This window comes from Dipodomys ordii, unplaced genomic scaffold (genome assembly GCF_000151885.1).
Source record: "Dipodomys ordii isolate 6190 unplaced genomic scaffold, Dord_2.0 Scaffold2, whole genome shotgun sequence".
Lineage (NCBI taxonomy): Eukaryota > Metazoa > Chordata > Mammalia > Rodentia > Heteromyidae > Dipodomys > Dipodomys ordii.
The window spans coordinates 36,037,582-36,060,468 of NW_012267218.1; the positions used below are offsets into that span (position 1 = coordinate 36,037,582).

Consider the following 22,887-nt stretch of genomic DNA (forward strand, 5'->3'; position numbering starts at 1 on the left):
AGCCAGAAGTGGTGCTGTGGCTCAAGTGGTAGAGCGCTAGCCTTGAGCTGAAGAGCTGAGGGACAGCGCCCAGGCCCAGAGTTCAAACCCCACGACCGGACCCCCCCCAAAAAAAAATTCTGGGCATGGAGCTAAATGCTTGTAATCCTAGTTATACAAGATGCTTATAAGAGGATCAAGCAAACCCAAGCCAAAAAAAAAAAAAAAAGCAAGAAACCTTCGCTTAGCAAATACAAGGTATATCACCCTCCCACACACTCACCAAAAAACAGATTAAAAAAATGAAAGAAATTTAAACAAAACTCTTTCCAGTATAGATTTCATTTTAATCACTTGTTTTTACCTGTTTCTTTTCTCAGGAGTCCATGCCAAACTTGACCCTAGTGAAGACTTTTCTGATGATTCACTTTTTCTTGTCAAAAAATCATTATTATTCAATATTTGTTCTAATAATCTTCCATGTCCTGCAATATAAAAGTATAATATTGTTTCTGCTTCATTTAACATCTTACATTTTTTATCCTCTGGCCTAAGTTAGCCAGTTCACCAGAGAACTGCTATGGTTTATGTTCCCCATACTTAAGCCTCAGTCACCTGTTAGCAGTATGAGAGACGGGACCTTCAGAAGGTGACAAGGTAATTAGGATAATCTATGGGCTAATCTAGCTATGGACTAATAGGTTATCAAAGGAATGATCTGGTTATAAAATGAAGCTGTTTCTGGCTGGCTTGCTTTCTCCCCATGCCATGACCCAGCAGGAAGGGGGCTGGATTCCATTCCCATGCTATTGTACTTTCAGAAGCATTTCACTATAAAGTATGCAACTCATAGGATTCAATTATAGCATCTGAAAACAGATTCAGACAAAAATGTAGACTATATACTCACCACAAAAAAATCTTAGAATTTTTATCTCATAAAACTATATTTGTAAAAAATTTGAATTATATGGGCATAAAGTCTGTATTTATCTCCATCATAAACATAAATCTCATGAACACAAAGATCAGCAAAGTGGACTATTTTTAGGTTGGTAAAAAGGATACAGCTGAGCATCAATGGTTGTAATCCTAGCTTCTCAGGAAGCTGAGATCTGGAGGATCACAGTTTGTGGTTAGCTCTGGCAGAAAAACTTGTGAGACCCCTTCACAACCAAGAGCTAGGTGCAGTAGCATGCACCTGACATTCCAGCTACAATGGGAAGCCAAAAAAAGGACTGAAGCCCAGGCATTCACCCAGGCAGGAAGCAAGAGCCTATTTCAAATATAATGACTATAACAGAACACCTGACTCCCCAAACCTCCAAATTCAAACTCCAGTTCTGCAAGGAAAAAAAAAAAGATGTATATGTTTCTTCACAACAACAATTAGACCTTCCCATAAGTCTTGTTTTTAATATGCCTACAAAACAATTGTTTTTGGTGGCTTTCTTTTTTTGTTTTATCTAAGACTGGGACTTGAATTCCTGATTTGATGCTTTCACTCTACCACCTCACTCTAACCCCTGATTTTGTTTTTTTATTAAAGACTATCTTCTAAAGTCTTAAAGCTTACCTAAGGTAACACTTGAATGTGTTCAAATGATTCTAAGAATAAAGGCCTACAGCTTAATACTTTCACATGCTCTTATTAGAAGGACTACATTTAAAGCTTTGTGGCATATTATTATTGTATCTATTTATTTATTTAAATTGTGGCATATTATTATTGTATCTATTTATTTATTTAAAGTTAGAAACACCTCTTAATCTTCACAATGATAGTCATCATTATATTAATCTACATTGCTTATATAGATTACATTGCTTATGTATGACCTTTAACAATAAAACTATTTTTTACAAATGGGGTGATATGTACATTTCTTTCCTTTTGCTTAGTATCAGCTGTTCCCTTTCTCATTCTCTCCCTCTCATCACTGCCCTTGAGTTGCTTAATTTACTTTCATCAATGTCCAGTGCAGCTGATGGCCCCCTCTGCTGTATATTTTCACCCACTTTCCACTGATTCTGTGTAGCACATTATTATCTCAAGCCAGTTATAAAAGTTCTTGTTCTCTATTTAAAAAGTACATATATTAGCACTTTCTCCAGATGAACATGGTGATGTGATTATTGAAATTCACACCTACAATCAATATAAAGAAACATGTTCTAAAGCGATCTGTCTTAGCTTCAGCAAAACACTATTTCATTAATATCAAAACGTGCTCATTAAAGGTATAAGTAACAACCTGTAGGAGATAGAATAATTATAAAATGTACAACTTCAACTCCTATAAAGAAACTCGATTTAACTGCTAAGCACCTTTTTTAAAAAAAATATAGAAAGTAAGCTAGGGGCTAGTGGCCCAGACCTATAATCTAAGTCTCTCATGAGGCTGTATCAGAAGGACCTAAGTTCGAGGCTAGCCCAAGCTCTGTCTCGAAAATAACTACCAAAAGCAGGGAAAATGGCTCAAGAGGTAGAGTACCAGCTGAGCAAGGAAGCCAAGCAAGTGTAAGGCTCTGAGTTCAAATACTAGCACTGCCAGTGTGTGTGTCTGTGTGTGTGTGTGTGTGTGTGTGTGTGTGTGTGTGTGTGTGTGTGTGTGTGTGTGTGTGTGTGTGTTAGAGATTCCAATTTACTAGGCACATAAAAAATTCTAAATCATGAGTGAGAAAAATTTCAGGATAACGTCCCTAATCTGAATGGCTACAGTAAAAGTTGGGTGATAATCATACTTGGTTTCTTACCTCTATAACCTGACATTGCCATATTTTCTTTTTCTTCCATAGGATTTTCTTTCTTGGATATCTCCTCATCCCTTGACACAGGTATAGGAGCAAACCTGCGTGGTGCTGGTGTTTCTAAAGGAGATTTCTGTTCCTCAACGCCCTTATCTTCAACTTCCTTTAAAGGTACTTTAATAGAAAATAACAAGGATGATTGAAGATTAAATATGGCCAATTTAGTTTATTTGCATGTACAGAAGTAGAACAATTAAACCTGTTGAAATTGTTTTACAAAGGAAGAGAGGAATATGGAGAGTACAAGAGAAGCTACAACAAACATATGCTAATAAAAAGAATATATTTAAATTATTTCTTTAAGCTTTAAATTATAACATATAATTCTTTTATCTTTAAAATTAAAACCAGCCAGGCTCTGTTGGTTCACATCTGTAACCCTAGCACTTGTGAGGTTGAGACACAGAGGAACGAAGCTCAAGGCCAGCCTGGGTAGAAAAGTCCTAGAGACTCCATCTTCAAAACAACCAGCAAAAAGCCAGGCCCAATTCGATCTGAGATATGACAGATTATACAGGATTGTAGATATTCACACACAGTGAGACCAGATACTCTTAGGAGAGAAACACAAAGGTGCAATGCCTAAGTTTCTCTTTATATTTATATAAAATAATATACATACTGAAATGAACTCCAAGATATGGAAACAAGAGATGTCCGCTTTTTTGTTTTTAGTTTTTGATGATTCTATCTACTTTATCTTATATATGGTGTATTCACATGTATATCTTCTGGAGTGTAGGGAGAGTGCACAGAACTTGACGGGGAAAAAGGCAGCAAAGTGCAGCAGTGGAGCTAACTGGACATTAATGAAAGTGAACTATACAACTCATGGGTAGAGACAGGAGGGAGGGACTGGGAGAAAATGAGGGAACAGAAGACACTGTACCAAAGGAAATGTACTTATTACTTGACTCATGTAATTTCTCTGTATATCATCTCTATAATAACAATTAATTTTTTTAAAAAGCTAGGCTAGAAGAATGGGTCAATGAACAGAACACCCGAGAAACAAAAAGAGCTGAGCAAAAACACAAGGTCTGAGTTCAAACACCAGCATCACAATAATAATAATAATAATAATAACCAAATATGTAGAAATAACTTCATCATTACTAGAAATAAGAAAGAAGACTATAAATACTTTATACTTCAAGTCAGATACAAGAAGAAATGCAATACTCAATTCTGTTAGTTAGACATTTTTGATGGCAATGAAAACTGATAAACCATCTGGAAATATTTATTAATCATTCTTGAGAATTACACTAAGTAATATAAGAGAAAAAATGTTAAAGATACTGATTTTTTATGATGTTATTAAGAAAGAAAAAACCCTAAAACTGTCCAAGAAGAAACTGTTTAAGAAAATTATGGAATAATTATTCAACATATCACTCTTTTAGTCATTAAAAGTTAAAATTATAGGATAGGGGTGCAGCTCAGTGGTAGATTACTTGGCTAGCATGCACAAGTTCCCAGGGTCAACCTCTAGCACCAAAAACAAATTTACTGTTAAAAAGATAACTACAGACAACATAGAAAATACTTTGAAATACTAATAAAGTACAAAGCTGTATTTATAAATCTATAATATATGTACTCAAGAAAAGCATAAAAAAGTAGAAGTTAATTTGTTGATCTTTTTTCCTTTTTTTTAAGTCTGGGAATGTGAACTCATGGCCTTGAGCTTGCTCATCAGGCACTCTACCACTGGGACAATGCCTCCAAGCCCTTTCTGCCTTCATGATTTTTGCCAGTCCTGGGGTTTGAACTCAGGGCCTGGGCACTGTCTCTGAGCTTCTTTTGCTCAAGGCTAGCACTCTACCACTTGAGACACAGTGCTACTTCTGGCTTTTTCTGTTTATGTGGTGCTGAGGAATTGAACCCAGGGCTTCATGCATGCTAGGCAAGCACTCTACCGCTAAGCTACATTCCCAGACCAAACCTTCATGATTAAAAAAAATAATAAACTCTCACTTTGTGACCCACATGCCTGGACCATGATATTTCTGTTTTCGACTCCTATGTAACAGGGATGACAGGTACACAGAACTGCACCCAGTATTTTATTAGCTGAGACAGGGTCTTGTGAATTTTTTTTTTTTGGGGTCCGGTCGTGGGGCCTGAACTCTGGGCCTGGGCGCTGTCCCTCAGCTCTTCAGCTCAAGGCTAGTGTTCTACCACCTGAGCCACAGCGCCACTTCCAGCTTTTTTCTTTTTGCTTATGTGGTGCTGAGGAATCGAACCCAGGGCCTCAGGCATGCAAGGCAAGCGCTACCACTGAGCCACCTTTCCAGCCCCAGTCTTGTGAATTTTTGACCTACTTGGCCTCAAACCTTAATTCTCCCAATTTCAGTCTCCCAATTAGCTAGGATTAAAGTGTAAGCCCACTATATCCTACTAATCTGTTGAATTTTTAAAATACTTAGTTTTCTTTATGTTTATTAAGTAATACAAATGAAGAAATGAATTCAGTATACAAATACCTAAAAGACATGTTCCTCTTTAAAACTCAAGTTGGCCTTTTCTTTCCTTTCTTCTCCATCATACCCTCCCCACAACAGGCTGATACTTCTAAAATCACGAGCCAAAATAAACTCATCCTCCTTTAAAATAAATAAATAAATAAGAAGCTAAGAATTGGAGGTTCATGCTCGTAATCCTAGCTATTAATTAAACAATAAATTTGGATGTGATCCATAGTCTGAACAAGTCTCAAACAACCTGAGAAAAGATTTGCTTTTATAAAACAAAGACATGTATAAGTAAATTTCTAATCATTAGTGTTCATATTTATAGCATGAAGGACATTCCTAGCTACTACTCAAGACGAAGTAAATATTTCTACCTTGTTTAGAAGCAAAGGTCTTATGTGAAGATAGACTGCTGCTGCTAACATGAGAATGTTCTGGAATGACGGAACTCATTTCCATTGCTCTGGAGAGGGGCAGGCTAGCAGGCTGAAAATTATTGGTCTTCAGTGCAGCACTAATAAGTTGAGTCTAGAAGATATAAAATTATTTTGTTAATTTCAAATACTGTTTGAGTCAGGTGATAAAATCTATTGAGATTAGCAGACTTAAAAATATATTTAATAAACAATAAGAATCTATTCTTATATAGCAACCATCACTGTAGGTGTAGCAGGTGGCATTAGAAGGATGTGTTTAGATCACAGTTCCAGGCCAGCTAGGGGAAAGAGGTAGCTAAACCCCATCTCAACAATGACAACAACACTAAAGCCTGGTGTGATGGTGCATACCCTCAGGTATGTGGGAAGCATAAAGGAGAATTTTGGTCAAGGACAGTTAAAGAAAAAATGACTCAGAAAAATAAAAAGAGCTAGGAGGGTGTCTCAAATGGTACACTGCCTGCTGAGCAGGTGCAAGGCCCTGAGTTCAAACCCTAGTACTGCAAAACAAAAAAAAAAAGAACAGGAAGAAAATCTAAAAATATCAATAGTTCTGTTAATATCCCTCTATATAAGTTGAATGTTTAAGATTTAACATTAACTAAGATGCCTGTATTACCAGAACTGGCAATATAAACAAATCACTGCTATAAAAATGGTATGGACAAATCAGGAGTGAAGTCTCACGCCTACAATCCTATATAATTGGGAGGCTGAGATTGAGAGAATCACAGTTTGAAGTCAGCCTGAATGAGAAATTGAGAAACCCCATCTCAAACAATAAAATGCTGAACTGGTGTTATGTACCTATAATTCTAGCTACATTGAAGTATAAGTAAGAAGACTGGCTGACCTAGGCAAAAAGAAAGAACCTATTGGGGGGGAAATCTTTCTGAAGCAAGGCCTTGCATAAACAGTGATCAAGAGAGCTCTGTGCTTGCTCTAGGAAAGGAATATCATCTAAAGACTTGATTTCTGCCTTTCAGTAACTCTAAAGCTTAGTTAGTCAGTATTGTCATGGAAGACAATATTCACTGCTTCTATTCTTAGGATGGTCAAGCTGGGTGCCAGTGGCTCATGTAATCCTAGAGGCTGAGAACTGAGGATCACGGTTCAAAGCCAGCTTGTGAGATGTGAGACTTTTATCTCCAATTAACCACCAGAAAACTGGAAATGGTGCTGTGGCTCAAGTGGTAGAGTGCTAGCCTTGAGCTAGTGCTGGGTCAGCACTCAGGCCCAAAATTTAAGCCCCTCCTCACCCCTCCCCCGACACACACACACAAAGTAGCTCAAGTCTTCTTGATGGATCTGAGTGCCAGATGTGGAATAGTTTCCCCATTGTTCTTGCACAGATATTGAAGGAAAAAATATATAGGAGTATTTTATGTATTTTTCATAGTTTTGGTTAGCACTTTCATAAATAGTACTACCTGCTCAAGAAGACCATAGGATATTTATCATTTACTTAGTTTATAATATGTTGATAGATAATATACTCAAGGTCAGAACAGCATACCTTTTAAGTGTAGATAAAGGCTGTTGATTCTAAGATTTTTGATCAATACCATCAAAAAACCTTTTCAGTTGACATGCTGTAAATTTTATTGACTATGCCCATCAGTGGCAGTCCCTGCCTAAGAAGAGTTACATTCCTAGTTCTGTGAGACAAGGGTATATAAAGCAACGTGAAACATTTGCCCTCATTTTGTTTTAAATTACAAACTAATATCCTCAGAACTGGATTTTCTTTCTCTCAAAATTAAAACTTTTTGTTGTTGTTTTGGATTTAATAAAGTATTGCTAGCTGAAGCCAGTCTGATCTGACATGGGAAGAGATGTCAGACTGATGAGAATGTGCAGCCTGATTAAAACCAAACCCTGAACCCTTTTAAGAAAAAATAAAACATTTTACATGCTCTTTAAAAACAAAAGTAAAATAAGATAAAATGTTGTCACGGTTGCAATTGCTTATTTTAGAATTCTGATTGCTGAACACAGCTTCAAAAAGGAAATTTCTGAGCTGGGCACTGGTGGCTTATACCTATAATCCCAGCTACTCAGGAGGCTGAGATCTGAGAATCACAGTTCAAAGTCAGCCTGGGCAGGAAAGTCTCTGAGACTCTAATCTCCAATAAACCACCAAAAAACAGGAAGTAAAACTATGGCTCAAAGTTGTAGAGGGCTAGCCTTAGCAGAAGAGCTGAGGGATAGCGCCCAAGCCCTGAGTTCAAGTCCCACAACTGACAAAAAAGAAAATTTCTGAAGCACAAAAGGCTGAGATCATAGATCAAGTGGTAGACCTGCCCAGCAAGTGCAAAGCTAAAATCAAACCACAGTAAGTAAAAAATAAACTCAAGTGATATGAACAAAAATACTGAAAAAGGAAAGAAAAGATCTCTTTGGAGAGGTCTCACAGAACTAGTGATATTTGAACTAGACTATGCAGTCTTCATATAGAGGAACAGTCTTCATATGATGAACAAGGAAATCATAATTTAAGGAATTAAGCTGCCGGGTGCCGGTGGCTCACACCTGTAATCCTAGCTACTCAAGAGGCTGAGATCTGAGGATCATGGTTCAAAGCCAGCTTGGGCAGGAAAGTCTGTGAAACTCATCTCCAATAAACCACTAGAAAACCAGAAGTGGTGCTGTAGCTCAAGTGGTAGAGTGCTCACCTTGAGCTGAAGAACTGAGGGACAGTGCTCAGGCCCAGAGTTCAAGCCCCACAACCAAAAAAAAAAAGAAATTAAGCTGATAGAATCTATAAATCATTGCAATAACTACTGAATATTAACCTAGAGGCACATCATAGAATGCATACCTTGTTTATATATTTACCTGAATATCTATTTGTTGTTGCTGTAGTTTTTCAAGTTGCTTAAAGTGCTGCTCCATTAGCACACTTATTTGTTTTTCATGATCATGACAGTGTAGTTTGTTTTGATTATTCTGAATGCTTGTTTGCTGCTCCGTAACCCATTGCAAGTTTTTATCAGTCTCTTGTAATTTATTAAGTAATTCTGTAACAGAATTAACTTTGGCTTCCAAATCACTATGTACCTTAAACAATAAAAGTATCACCATGATATTTATAGAAAAATACAGAAATTATAGTCAATTACTAGAAAGGTTATTTATAGCGATTAATATTAAGAAACTAATTAAAAATTTTGTCCACTAAATCTCTGATGATCTGGTGACTTTGCTTTTAGAGTCATAGAACTAAAAAGCAGGTTTTAGGCCTATGTTTCTTTCATAAAAAAATAAACATACCACTTGGCATTGGTGGCTTACACCTGTAATTCTAACAACTCAGGAGGCTGAGATCTGAGAATTACAGTTCAAAGCCAGCTCAAGTAGGAAAGTTTGTGAAACTCTTACCTCTAAACACCAAAAAGCTGGAAACAACATTGTAGTTCAAAGTGGAAGCACACTAGCTTTGAGCACTAAATTGTGCTCAGCGACAGCACCCAGCCCTTGCCCCAGGACCAGCACTAGATAGATAAGATAGATAGATAGATAGACAGACAGACAGACAGACCGACCGACCGACCAAATTTGCCACACAAAATTTTACAATGCCAAGATAAGGACACTTACATGGACAAAGAAAAGGAAAAAGTAAAACAATGTAGCTTTTGATTTTCCCCACTGTAAGACAAGTTAACTCAGCAGCTGTAAATTTCAATGTTGGCTCTGTCACCTGTTAGCTCTAAAATCTGTGTCTTCTCCAACCTACTTCTGTCTCTTTTTATCTCTATTCCTTCTGTCTAGTAGTCATAGTAGCTCTCAAATAAGGATGAATGAACTCAGGATGTGGCTCAGTGGTGAAGAACTTGTCTAGCATGACAAGGGCCCTGTTTTCAATTCTTGAAAAAAGGATCAATGAACTACTGAGGCTGTCCAGAACCCAGGGGTTTTCTTGGATGTGGGCTTTCAGGGCTACAAGTTGTAGATTCACTAGTGCCATCACAACAGTGGGGGTAATTTTCATAAGTCCTGAGAAGTAACACACAACAACCAATACAAAAATTCTCAGTCTATACGTGGGCACAGTCATTTACAGTATCAGTTCTTCGCAGACATGTCATCAGGTGTTTCTGAGGAGAGAGACATACCTTTATCAGTGGAGCTGCTGTTGCAATGGCCGCCGCAGTGGCTGCAGCCACAGTCGTAGCTGAATCAATTCCACTGGGCGAAGTTCTAGCCTCCTGGGTAACAGCATCCTTTTCAGCACCTGCATTTTCTAAAAGGTGTACCTTTACTTCCTTAGAAACAGGCATGCTTTGAACTCTATAAATAAAATAGCAATAGAAATATATTTAGTAAGTTAAATTGAACCATTTCAAGAAATGCGTACAAATGCTCATCTACTATTAACTCAAGTTACTTAGTTAACAAATTAGTAAGACTTAAGTACTTAAGAACTAAAGAAATAAGATGATAATTCTTTGAAGGCAGTGATGCTACCTTGAAAAATAAGATATAAAAAAGGCATGTCAGCCAGGCACTGGTGGCATGCCTGTAATCTAGCTATTCAGGAGGCTAAGATCTGAGGATCATGGTTCAAAGCCAGCCCAGGCAGGAAAGTCTATGAGACTTATCTCCAATAAACCACCAGAAAATCAGAAGTGGTGCTGTGGCTCAAGTGGTAGAGTGCTAGCCTTGAACTGAAGAGCTAAGGGACAGTGCCCAGGCCCAGAGTTCAAGCCCCACAACTGACCAAAAAAAAAAAGGCATGGCCACAGATACAAAGACACATGAGTCAAACTGCTCAAATTTATTTTCTTTCTTTTTAGTTGGCTGTGGGCTTGAACTCAGGATCTGGGGCGCTGTCCCTGAGCTGTTCTGCTCAAGGTTAGCACTCTACCACCTTGAGCCACAGCACCACTTCCAGTTTTCTGGTGATTAATTGGAGATGAGTCTCACAGCCTTTCCTTCTGGCTGGCACTGAATTGAGTAGCTAGGATTACAGGTGTGAGTCACCAGTGCCTGACTAAGATGTTCAAATTTAAAATGAGCAAGTTCTAAGAATTCAAATACCAAATTTTACTCCCAAAGGTGATTGCTGTTTGTGTTAAATCACTGATAATTTTATCCTCTGAATACTTATAGGAGAATTAAAAAATTAGTGGGTAGGAGTATTGTTCAATGGTAGAATACATGCTTAGCATGCATTAAAACATTCCAATCTATACTCTGAACATGCAAAAAAAGGATAACATTAACAATGAAATTTTGACTACCATTTTTCCAGCATTATAGAAGTACAATTGTTTTTTTTTTGTTTTTGTTTTTTTTTTGGTTTTTTGGGGTCCGGTCGTGGTGCCTGAACTCTGGGCCTGGGTGCTGTCCCTCAGCTATTCAGCTCAAGGCTAGCGTCTACCACTTCAGCCACAGCGCCACTTGCGGCTTTTTTCTTTTTGCTTATGTGGTGCTGAGAAATCGAACCCAGGGCCTCATGCATGCAAGGCAAGCGCTCTACCACTGAGACACCTTCCCAACTCTAGAAGTACAATTGTATATGTATAAAATCGCAATCATGTTTTACATGATATACATAACACTGTGAAACAACAATCACAATCAAGCAAATTAACATACCCATCATCTTCCAGTTATTTGTGTGATGGGAACATTTATCATCTTCCCTCAGCAATTAACTACAGTCACTATGCTATATTACAGAGCTCTAGAACTTACTCATCCTAACTGAAGTTCTACCCTTTGGTCAATATCTCCCTATTCTTCACTATGCCTCACCCATGGAACCACCAATCTTATCTCTTTCTGTTAACTCAGCTCTTTCAGAATACACATATAAATAAAATTATGTGGTAACTTAATGTAAAGTCCCCAAGAGAAACTATTAGAAGTATAATGTTGGAATCTAGCTCATTTAGAATTCATTAATAAGTGCCATCCAACTCATTTAAATGGGTGCCAAACACACCATTAAAAATCTTTGAAAAGATGGGCATGAATGGCTCATGACTGTAATCCTAGCTATTCAGGAGGCTGAGATCTAATGATAGCAGTTCAAAGCCAACCAGGGCAGGAAAGGCCATGAGCTTCTTACTCTCCAATTAACCACCAGAAAATGAAGTAGTGCTGTGGCTTAAAGTGGTAGATTTCTAGCCTCGAGCAAAAGAGTTCTCAGGGACAGGGGCTGGGAAGGTGGCTCAGTGGTAGAGTGCTTGCTTTGCATGCATGAGGCCCTGGGTTCGATTCCTTAGCACCACATAAGCAGAAGAAAAACAAGCCAGAAGTGACACCGTGGCTCAAGTGGTAGAGCGTTAGCCTTGAGCTGAAGAGCTGAGGGACAGTGCCCAGGCCGAGTTCAGGTCCCACGACAGACAAAAGAAAAGAAAAAGTTCTCAGGGATAGCACCTAGGCCCCTAGTTCAAGCCCCACAACTGACCAAAAAAAAAAGCCTTGACTAAAAATGAGCCTATCTAAGCAGTGTTGGTTTACACCTGTAATCCTAGCTATTCAAGAGGTTGTGATCTGGAGAATTATGGTTTAACACTAGCTGATGGAGAAAAGTCCATGAGATTCTAAAATAATGAGCAAAAAGCCAGGCTAAAGTTGTGGCTCAAATGGTAGAGTGCCAGCCATAAACAAGCAAGCTGAGTAGACATCAGGACCTAAGCTAAAAGCACCAGTATCAGCACATAAGCTGAGGAATGAGTCTAGTAAACAGGAACGTATTTACAAGAAGGCATTTAGCTAAATATTTAAAATAACAACAACAAACAACCACTGGCCAATCTTGTTCAATATTTGGTTAATGCAACGAAACTAGAGAATTTCTAGGTAAGCCTAGGTGAAACAAGTGGTAGTGGAAATACATTTTATCTTCATCTGCTGAATTTCTTCCTTTGAAATTTGTGTGTGTGCATGCACATGCACATGTGTGCATGTGTCTGTACCCTGAACTCAGGGTCTCAGTTCTTCATGCTCTGACTCACAGCTTATTTACCACCACAGCTGACTTTCTAACCACTTGAGCCACACCTCCAGTCTGGTTAACTGAAGATGGAGTCTCAAAGACTTTTCTGCCTAGGCTGCCTTTGTACCTTTACCCTCTAGGTCTCAGCTTTGTAAGTAGCTGGATTATAGGCATGAGACACTAGCGCCCAACCCCTTTCCTTGATTTTCAAAGGAACATGGAATTCTTAACTTATCCCTTTGTTGATAGTTCCCCATTCTTGCTAACAGCATCATTTTTCTCTGTGAGTCTCAAAATACTGAAGTTGTCTTGACTTGCCTGCTTCCCTTTTCACATCTAATTGAGTCATCAAGTTTTGTCAATTATTTCATCACAATTGCATGAGGCGTGTCATAGACTAGGGAGGTGGGAATCAGCTCATCCATCCCAATTCCCCAATTTGACATGAGGACACAGTGATCTTCAGAGTTAGTTGCATTTACTTGATCAGTCACAGATTTAGGAAGTGGCACAGTTAGAGCCCAGTCCCCACTAGAACTAGAACTTTCTCAGATTAGCACTTCTCACTTCTTACCTTTTCCTCTCTACTATAAAACTGCACCACTGCGTATTGTGTTCTTCCAGTTTTTACTTCCATAAAATCATCTCAGACATATGTTCCACCATTTACAAATCTATTTTTATGGAAACAATAGGTTTAGCTTCTTTTTTTGGCTTTTTCTATACTCCATAATACTCTGGCCCTGTACTACTTTCATGTACAGACCTCCTCCTTCCTCAAACTGTCAGGAGACACACTTTTTCTCACTAAACACCAGAACAACAATGCATACACGGCTGACTTCAAGCTTTTTCTCTTTCCTTGAAACCATCTTCTACTCAACAACTACTACTTCTCTAAGTTGCAATATAAACCTTTATTCAATAAGCTTGTCTTCTAGGATCCACTATCCTGGTTGCTGGATGTTAGTGGCTCATGCCTGGAATCCTAGCTACTCAAGAGGCTGAGATCTGAGGATTGTGGTTTAAAGCCAGCCCAAGTAGAAAAGTCTGTGAAACTCTTATCTCCAATTAGCCACCCAAAATGCAGGAAGTAGAGCTCGAGTGATACAGGGCTAGTCTTGAGCAGAACAGCTTGGGGACAGTGCCCAGGCCCTGAGTTTAAGCTCCAGGACACACACTCTCTCTCTCTCTCCCACACACACACATACACACAAAACAACAACAACAACAACAGCAACATTTTCTGTTGATCTCTTGCTCTGTTTTGTCTTTTTGCACTCACTGCCTATACATACACGTGATGCTGGATAATTAGCTATCCGCCCCATTTAAAAATTTGAATGGGCCGGGCGCTGGTGGCTCATGCCTGTAATCCTAGCTACTCAGGAGGCTGAGATCTGAGGATCGCGGTGACTGTGAGACTCCTATCTCCAATAAACCACCAGAAAACCGGAAGTGGCGCTGTAGCTCAAGTGGTAGAGCGCTCGCCTTGAGCTGAAGAGCTGAGGGACAGCGCCCAGGCCCAGAGTTCAGGCCCCACGACCGACAAAAAAAAAAAAAAAAATTTTGAATAGGGGCTGGGAAGGTGGTTCAGTGGTAGAGCGCTTGCCTTGCAAGCATGAGGCCCTGGGCTCGATTCCTCAGCACCACATAAGCAAAAAGAAAAAAGCCGGAAGTGGCGCTGTGGCTCAAGTGGTAGAGTGCTAGCCTTGAGCTGAAGAGCTGAGGGACAGCACCCAAGCCCAGAGTTCAGGCCCCACTACCAGACCCCCCCAAAAAAAATAAATAAATAAAATAAAAATTTGAATGGAACAATAATATATTGAATGCGGTGCTATTCCCTATCACAGTTGTAGTCACTTACTCTTGCATATATGTACATATTCTTTCCTTAGTTAAGCTGAAAACAACCTGAACATCAATTAACAAAGGGCTGGCATATCACTGATGTTCAACATACATTTAACCAACTGAAGGATAGTCCACCTTTAGTCCAGCTGATTAGGAGGCTGAGGCAGAAAGAGGACTTGAGCCCACAAATCTAAGGCTAACCTAGGGTATACAGGAAAATCCTGTCTCAAAGAAACAAAAACACCACACCTGGTGTTATATACCTATAATCCCAGCAATCAGGAGTTACTTACTCTTGACTAACAAGAAAAATAACATTATAAGGCTAGACAACAGCTTCTTTGTAAGCATTTTGTATTGTTGGTGCTGTCCTTTTTTTTAATCAGGCGTGGGGCTTGAACTCTGGGCCTGGGCGCTGTCCCTCAGCTCTTCAGCTCAAGGCTAGCATTCTACCACTTGAGCCACGGCACCACTTCCAGTTTTCTGGTGGTTTATTTGAGATAAGAGTCTCACTGACTTTCCTGCCCAGGCTGGGGTTGGCTTTGAACTGTGATGCTCAGATCTCAGCCTCCTGAGTAGCTATGGCTCCAGGCATCAGCCACTAACATCCAGCAACCAAGATAGTGGATCCTAGAATACAAGCTTATTGAATAAAGGTTTATATTTGCAACAAGCATGAGCCACTGGCACCTGGCCTGCTGTTTGTTTTTTAAGATAGGGTCTCTCTATGTTGCCCAGGCTGGCCTGGACAACAATAGGCCTGGGCAACTCACAATCCTAGGTCAGTCTGATCCTACACTGGCTTTTGCGTAGCTGAGATTACAGACAGGTGTGTACAACCATGCCCATTTCTTTTTTTGTTTTTGTTTTTTAACCATGCCTATTTCTTTCTTTCTTTCTTTCTTTCTTTCTTTCTTTTTCACAATGGAAAGGATACTTTATTAGGGTTTTGATCATACAGGAAATCCATGAGACAAAGGTGAATTGGACATTGATGGGTTTTTTTTCCATTTTGTAAAGAAATTTTAAGCCTCATGAATTTGCAAACAATCATAGTGTTTTGAAAAAAGCTAGGCTGCATTAGAGGAAAAGATGTGGCTAACACTCAAAGAACTGTGCTTGGCCCTCAACATTTGCTATCTTAATCCTTGCCATAGCTCTCTATGGTGTTCTAATAGGAAACAGGTCTGAGGTTACAGATCGGAGATCCTGACTTCACTGGATCCCTCCTATTGGTCACTAGGGAGAACAGAACTAGAGGCTGCACAGCGTAGCCCCTATGAGGCATGCTGCCTGGCCTTCATTCCCCTCCGTGAATGAGTGAGTGCGATCCCATCTCTGCCTCAGACACCATGTTCCCCACCAGCCCTGCACCTCACTTCCAGTGGCTAGCTTACCTGTATTCACCAGTAGATTAAACTAAGGCAAGTGCCACAGTCTCAGTTACCAGTTTCCTGTACTAAGCTCCATACTTACAGTGAGGGGTCCTGTTGCAGTAGTTACACTACCTCCTGTAATGAAGCCCCTCTTGTTGCCTATACCTAAATGTACAGACTTAATGGTGAGACTAAACAAAAGGACACTAAGGCTGCACAGAACACATACATTAACTAACAGAGGAATACTAAAATACCAAATTCTCAGTATTTCTTGAGAGAATACATGCAAGACATGTTCTCAAGTCTGGAAGATCCAGAGACAAGGACAACATGTGGTTTACTGAGCTGCCTGGAAGACCAGCCGAATGACTTTCCTATCAATGAACTTCATTTACTTATTCTCTACAGTCCTGGGAACAGAACCCGGGCCCTGAGCATCCCTGGCAAGTGATCTGCCACTAGCTTACATCCCCATTCCCCAATGAATTTTAAAAGAAGGCAAATACTTTTCTGTAGGCTGCATCTTCCCATGAGCTAGCTCATGGCACCTCAGGCCTATGACTGACTCTATAATTTCTTACAAGAAGGTTAAGTATATACAGCCGTACAGTAGGGGCATGGTACAAAGGATCTGGTTTGTCTCAGTAGGGAACAAAACGGTCCAAAAAACAATCACATAAGGTACATTGTTGAAAAATCCAAACTATTACAACAAGTTCAAAAAAGGGGGCATTTTAAACCAAGTTTGCTTGTACAATGATGAAATAGACAATTTTTAAATACATAAATATCCATGCATACTTTTGCAGCAATAGCTACGGGAGGAATGCAGACTTTTAAAGGCCCATCTAGGCTGATTCCTTGTCGTTCCAACTTCTACGTTGGCAATGGGAGGAATTGTGAGAGCTGCCATGCTGTCACCCAGCTTCTTCTTTCTGCCTGCTGCCGGTGATGGAAAGGTGATAAATCTTCTGCCTTAGCTTTGATGCTTTTTCATTAATTCACTTCTGGTTGTAAACTGTGGCAGATCTTCACTTCAATGTCTAGAAGATCTTTATTATTACTGCAGCGCAGGAAGAGGTGGTTGGCCCAGACCATGGAGAGGGACAGCAACTGGTCCAGGCGGCTGCCGCCATTGGGCGGGGAGCGGTAGTGGGGCAGATGGCGCAGGATCAATTCCATGCGGCCTTCCATTGCTTCTCGCTCTCTGAGTAGGAGCAAGAACTGCTCGGCGAAGTCAGCTCCTCCACGGCAGCGGCCGCCTCGCCGCCAACCATGACTCCTGCCGCTGCCGCCAAAGGCCTGACCAGTCCGCTGCCTTCCTGACAAGCACTGCTGCATGCCCATTTCTTTACAGGCATTTAAGATTTATTTTTTTTCCAATTACTAACCTAATGAATGCTTAGTGTAGTAAGTGTAAAGAGCACATATAGAACATGAATTTATTTATTTTATGAAGCACCCAGTTTAGGCTATTAGGAGATAATTTTGACCCAAGAATTTTCTTTCCACACATCCTGCTTTGTACTAGGAAATGACACGAGGTCCATTTTACTACAAGTAAACTATTACAAAGTATTTACAAGAAAATGTTGTTACAGCCCTGCTTCAGGACCCTCTCTGCACAAGAACAAGGCTAAACTTCAGGGCATCTCTGAAGCTATTTTTGTTGTTGGTCGTGGGGCTTGAACTTTGGGCCTGAGTGCTCTCCAAAAAACCACTAGAAAAAAAAACGCAAGTGGTGCTGTAGTTCAAGTGTTAGAGTGCTGGCCTTGAGCTGAAGAGCGCAGGGACAGTGCCCAAGCCCAGAGTTCAAGCTCCACAACCAAAAAAAAAAAAAAAAAAAGTTTCACAGACTTTTCTGCTCGGGCTGGCTTTGAACTGCATCCTCAGATCTCAGCCTTTTGAGTAGCTAGGATTACAGGTGTGAGCCACTGGCACCCAGCTTATGACTGTCAGTTCTATCTCCAAATCAATTTAAAAATCTATCTACTGCATTACAATACAGAATGGCTTATACTCTTACCCAACCTTCCCAATGTATTCAGGACCAATTTAATCCACCTCAAAAGATTTCTGAAGCTGGGTACCAGTGGTTCATACCTATAATCTCAGCTACTCAGGAGGCTGAGATCTAAGAATCACAGTTCAAAGCTAGTCTGGGCAGGAAAGTCAAAGAGACCCTTACATCCAATTAACCAAACACAAAACAAACAAACCCAGAAGTGGAACTGTGACTAAAGTGCCAGAGTACTAGCCTTGGGGATAGTGTCCACGCGCACGCGCACACACACACACACACACACACACACACACACAGCAACAACAAACAAAAAAGATTCCTAAAAGCTCCATAACTACTTTGTTTCCTAGGCTAAGTAGCCCAGGCCTCTTACACACACACACACACACACACACACACACACACACAGAGCGCTAAGTAGTCCAGGCCTCTTACACACACACACACACACACACACATACACACACACTAACAACAAACAAAAAAGATTCCTAAAAGCTCCATAACTACTTTGTTTCCTAGGCTAAGTAGTCCAGGCCTCTTCCAATTCGTGTTTTCACATCACTACAAGAACATTATTAAGAAGTGAACACTTGGGCTGGGAAGGTGGCTCAGTGGTAGAGTGCTTGCTTGCCTTCCATGCATGAGGCCCTGGTTGTGATTCCTCAGCAACATATAGCAGAAAAGCTGTAAGTGGTGCTGTGGCTCAAGTGGTAGAGTTCTAGCCTTGAGCTGAAGAGCTGAGGGACAGCACCCAGGCCCAGAGTTCAGGCCCCACGACCGACAAAAAACAAACAAAAAAACACTTAAACATTTAAAAAATGTTTAAATTATTTGCCATTAAAGTTCAAATGGATAAACTACTTGCTCTAGATATTCTGGCCAGACTATCCATTTCTCAAAGGCTCTAGTCTATCTCACCATTATAGCTTCACAGCACATTATATTACACTAAACAGAACAAGTTCTTCCATCACCTCATTTCTGTCACATCTACAGTTAAGGTTACATATACATAAAATACACATAGTTGAGATTAGCAAAGATAATGCTGGAAACAATTTCACATACTCTAGAAAAATACAGTGTATATGCAGACACACACAACACACACATATACATTCTTAACTCTATAGTCATTAAGATAAATTTAAAACTACTTTGCCAATTGGTCTAGGAATGTTGCTTAAAGGTAGAGAGCCTTCCTACTGATCAAAAAACAAAAAAACAAAAAAAAACACTGACAATAAAAAAAAACTACTTTGCCAAATTCCAATTCACCACTATTCTTACCACCCACCCCCTCAATCAAAGTTTACTATAGCACAATTTACAAGGTAATTTTATTTTGGAGACAGGATATTGTTATGTCAACTACGCTTGCTTTGAATCCTTGGGCTCAAATGATCCTTCTGCATCAGTCTCCCAAGTAGCTGGGACTATGTACATTATTGCACTCATCTTCCTAAGGTAAATGTAGACAGATTAAGATTTTTATAGTACTCCATTTTCCCACCATGAACACCCTGAGTCTCTTAATGCATCCTAACTTTAGTCTGCTTCTTTGGCAAGTTTATACATTTTTTTTTCTTTTTTTGCCGGTCATGAGGCCTGAACTCTGGGCCTGGGCGCTGTCCCTCAGCTCTTCAGCTCAAGGCTAGCACTCTACCACTTGAGCCACAGCGCCACTTCCAGTTTTTTTTTTTTGTTTGTTTTGTTTTTTCTGTTTATGTGATACTTGAGGAACTGAACTCAGGGCCTCATGTATGTAAGGCAAACAATCTATCAATGAGCCACCTTCTCAGCCCAAGATTTCTGATTATGAATAGTCCTAACTTTTTTTGGTGATAAATTGCTGTGATATTCTTAAAGTTTTATTGTTAGATAATAAAATATTATTAGATAATATACTGATTATCTACCTTCCCAAACTTTATGGAAAAATTTCTGAATTAGTGATATTGAATGCCCTAATTGTAGGAAATTTTCTACACATAATAACTTTGCTTCTCCTCTCACAATATTTATGATTCCATTTTCTTATCTAACTGCTACAGTTAAGACTTCCAAATTAATTTTGAAAAAAAATGGCTATTTTGTCATGTTAAATACCACATTATGAAACTGTAACCCCTCTGTACATCACTTGTATAATAACAATTGTTTTTAATTTTTAAATAAGAAACTCACATTGAGGGCTGGGAAGGTGGCTCAGTGGCAAAGCGCTTGCCTTGCATGCCTGAGGCCCTGGGTTCGATTCCTCAGCACCACATAAGCAAAAGAAAAAAGCCGGAAGTGGCGCTGTGGCTCAAGTGGTAGAATGCTAACCTTGAGATGAAGAGCTGAGGGACAGCGCCCAGGCCCAGAGTTCAGGCCCCACAACCGGACCCAAAGAAAAGAAACTCACATTGACTAATTAGTTTGCAATAAATATTTTATTTCATGGTAATAATCTATTATTCTATATTAATTTTAAAGAGGGGTAGGTGGTCGGTGGGAATAGTTAGGAGAGTAAGAAGTGAATATGAAATCATTAAATGGTTGATTTGTTAAATGTTGGTCACATATACTTTCTCATTTGATCCAAGGATAGAAATTTATTAACAGTTCAGGGATTATTAATGAAGCAGTGGCTGTGGAGTAGACTGCCTGGGCCTCATTTATTTATTTATTTTTGGGTACAGTCGTGGGGCCTGAACTCTGGGTCTGGGCACTGTCCCTCAGCTCTTCAGCTCAAGGCTAGCACTCTACCACTTGAGCCATAGCACCACTTCCAGCTTTTTTCTTTTTTGCTTATGTGGTGCTGAAGAATGGAACCCAGGGCCTCAGGCATGCAAGGCAAGCGCTCTACCACTGAGCCACCTTCCCAGCCCCTGGGCCTCATTTGTAAAGTGGGAACATTACTAGACATGCTGGCCTTTTATACAGGTTAAGGAAGAATAAGCAAGAAGGACTGATGCAAGGAGCATAGTAAGTGCTATACTAGAATTTGTGATTATCACTTTAAAATATTGCTACATTCCTGGGCTAAATCATACTTGATCATTGTGCACAGATCTTTCAATATATGTAACAATATCTGTAGCTAATAATTTAAGATAAAATATAAATACAATTATATCTTTAACGCTCTGAAAAATATTAGATTTAATTATTTTATTCTAAGAACTTAAAAAAAAAACTAATAAAGCCAGGCGCCGGTGGCTTATGCCGATAAGCCTAGCTACTCAGGAGGCTGACATCTAAAGATCATGGTTCAAATCCAGCCCAAGCAGGAATGTCTGTGAGACTTATCTCCAATTAACCACCAGAAAACCAGAAGCAGCACTATGGCTCAAGTGGTAGAGTACTTGCCTTGAGCTGAATTGTTGAGGGACAGAACTCAGGCCCAGCATTCAAGCCCCACAACCAACAACAACAAAAGACACAAAAAAATTAATAATATAAACAAAAATACCTCGGAAGAAATTAATTTTAGGCTTTGGTAATTGGGTTAGGTTATCTCATAAAATACATGAGAAATGTTCATTGATTTTCTTTGTGCTGAAGCAGAATATTACATAAATATAATCTAGTTCTTGAAAAATGTCAATTACTCAAACAAAATAAATATATGTAAATATTTATGTATGTACGTATATGCATTTACACACACACAAAACTATAATAAAGGAGGTATGAGGAAGTAATTTAAGAGCTAAATCCTACCACAGTAGGATAACGACATTTTACATTCAATAAGTAAAAAATAGTTTAAGGGGAGGGAGGTAGGGAGTGTGAATCTGGGGGTGAAATTGCTTGGAATACAGTATAAACATGTGGAGATGTAACAATAAAAACTCTCCCTGTATAACTAATATAAGCCAAGTGTTTAAAAGGAATAAGGAGGAATAAAGTCCTTTCCCCCCAAAAAAGAAACTAAAAAAATAGTAGTATAGATATATTACTTATAAACTCCTTCTCAGAAGAAATAAAAGAATTAAAAGTGCCTATCTTTGGGGAGCATATCTGGGAGTTAAGGAATGGTGTTTTTCAGTTATAAGTTTTTCATACTATATGACTTTTTAAAATGATGTACGTTTACTAATTTCATTAAAGATTATTTTGTACAAACACACATACACATATACTAGAAATTCTACAAAACTTGGATGGTGACAGATCGTTTCCATAGGTTGTGAGTGTCCTATGAGTTAATATATTCTGTAAAATTGAGATAATAATGGAATCTATTTCATCATATTTTGTGTTAGACAAATTAATGTAGTATATTCCCAGAACAGAACTTTTCTAACACTTGTTGCCACTGAGCACCTTCAGGTATGTGCAGCACCATGAGAAATGCTTTATACATATTACCACACATTGTGTCATGTACAGACAACAAACGGTTCTTGTGTGCAAAGTCCAAATGAGGCTGACTTTAAGCACAATGTGTGATCCCACTATTTTCTTTTAATAAAACTTACTTTTGCTTTAGAACTGTTCTTAGAGCATCTTTCTGTCCCACTGTGTACTGAGAAATAAAGATGTCATTTGCTGCAAAATCAAAACATAATATTTCAGATTCCTGAAAATAAACTATAATATGCTACTCCAAATTGTCAACTTTGTAAAGAGAATAACTAGGAATTCAGTATCCCTCAATTTTTAAAAAAGGCAAGGAAGAGCAGAGGATCACAGTTCAAAGGCAGCCCAGGCAAAAAAGTTCCTGTGATACTCTTCAATTAATCACCTAAAAACCTTACGTGGGTCTGTGGCTCAAGTGCTAGAGTGCTAGCCTTGAGCACAAAGAAGCTCAGGGACAGCCCCAAGGCCCTGAGTTGAAGCCTGACAACCAACAGAAAAAAAAAAAGGCAAGGAATAAATTACTAAAAGTACAGTCTTAGCCAACAAAAATATATACTCATAAACAGTAGAAATTAAATACAATTTTAAAAATCTTTTTTTTTTTTTGGTCATGGATCTTGAACTC

The 22,887-nt window shown here is 39.2% G+C and overlaps 1 protein-coding gene across 1 annotated transcript in view; it reads right to left on the reverse strand.

Annotated features, from left to right (window-relative positions):
* Kiaa0586 (KIAA0586 ortholog) overlaps positions 1 to 22,887 on the reverse strand; it is a 106,186-nt gene that overhangs the window by 78,200 nt on the left and 5,099 nt on the right. The window contains exons 4-9 of the mRNA XM_013017235.1: positions 22,382 to 22,451; positions 9,823 to 9,997; positions 8,543 to 8,764; positions 5,642 to 5,795; positions 2,737 to 2,904; positions 344 to 464 (exon numbers count right to left, since the gene is read on the reverse strand). Of these exons, the coding sequence (XP_012872689.1) occupies positions 344 to 464; positions 2,737 to 2,904; positions 5,642 to 5,795; positions 8,543 to 8,764; positions 9,823 to 9,997; positions 22,382 to 22,451 (910 nt within the window). The remainder of the gene's footprint in view (positions 1 to 343; positions 465 to 2,736; positions 2,905 to 5,641; positions 5,796 to 8,542; positions 8,765 to 9,822; positions 9,998 to 22,381; positions 22,452 to 22,887) is intronic.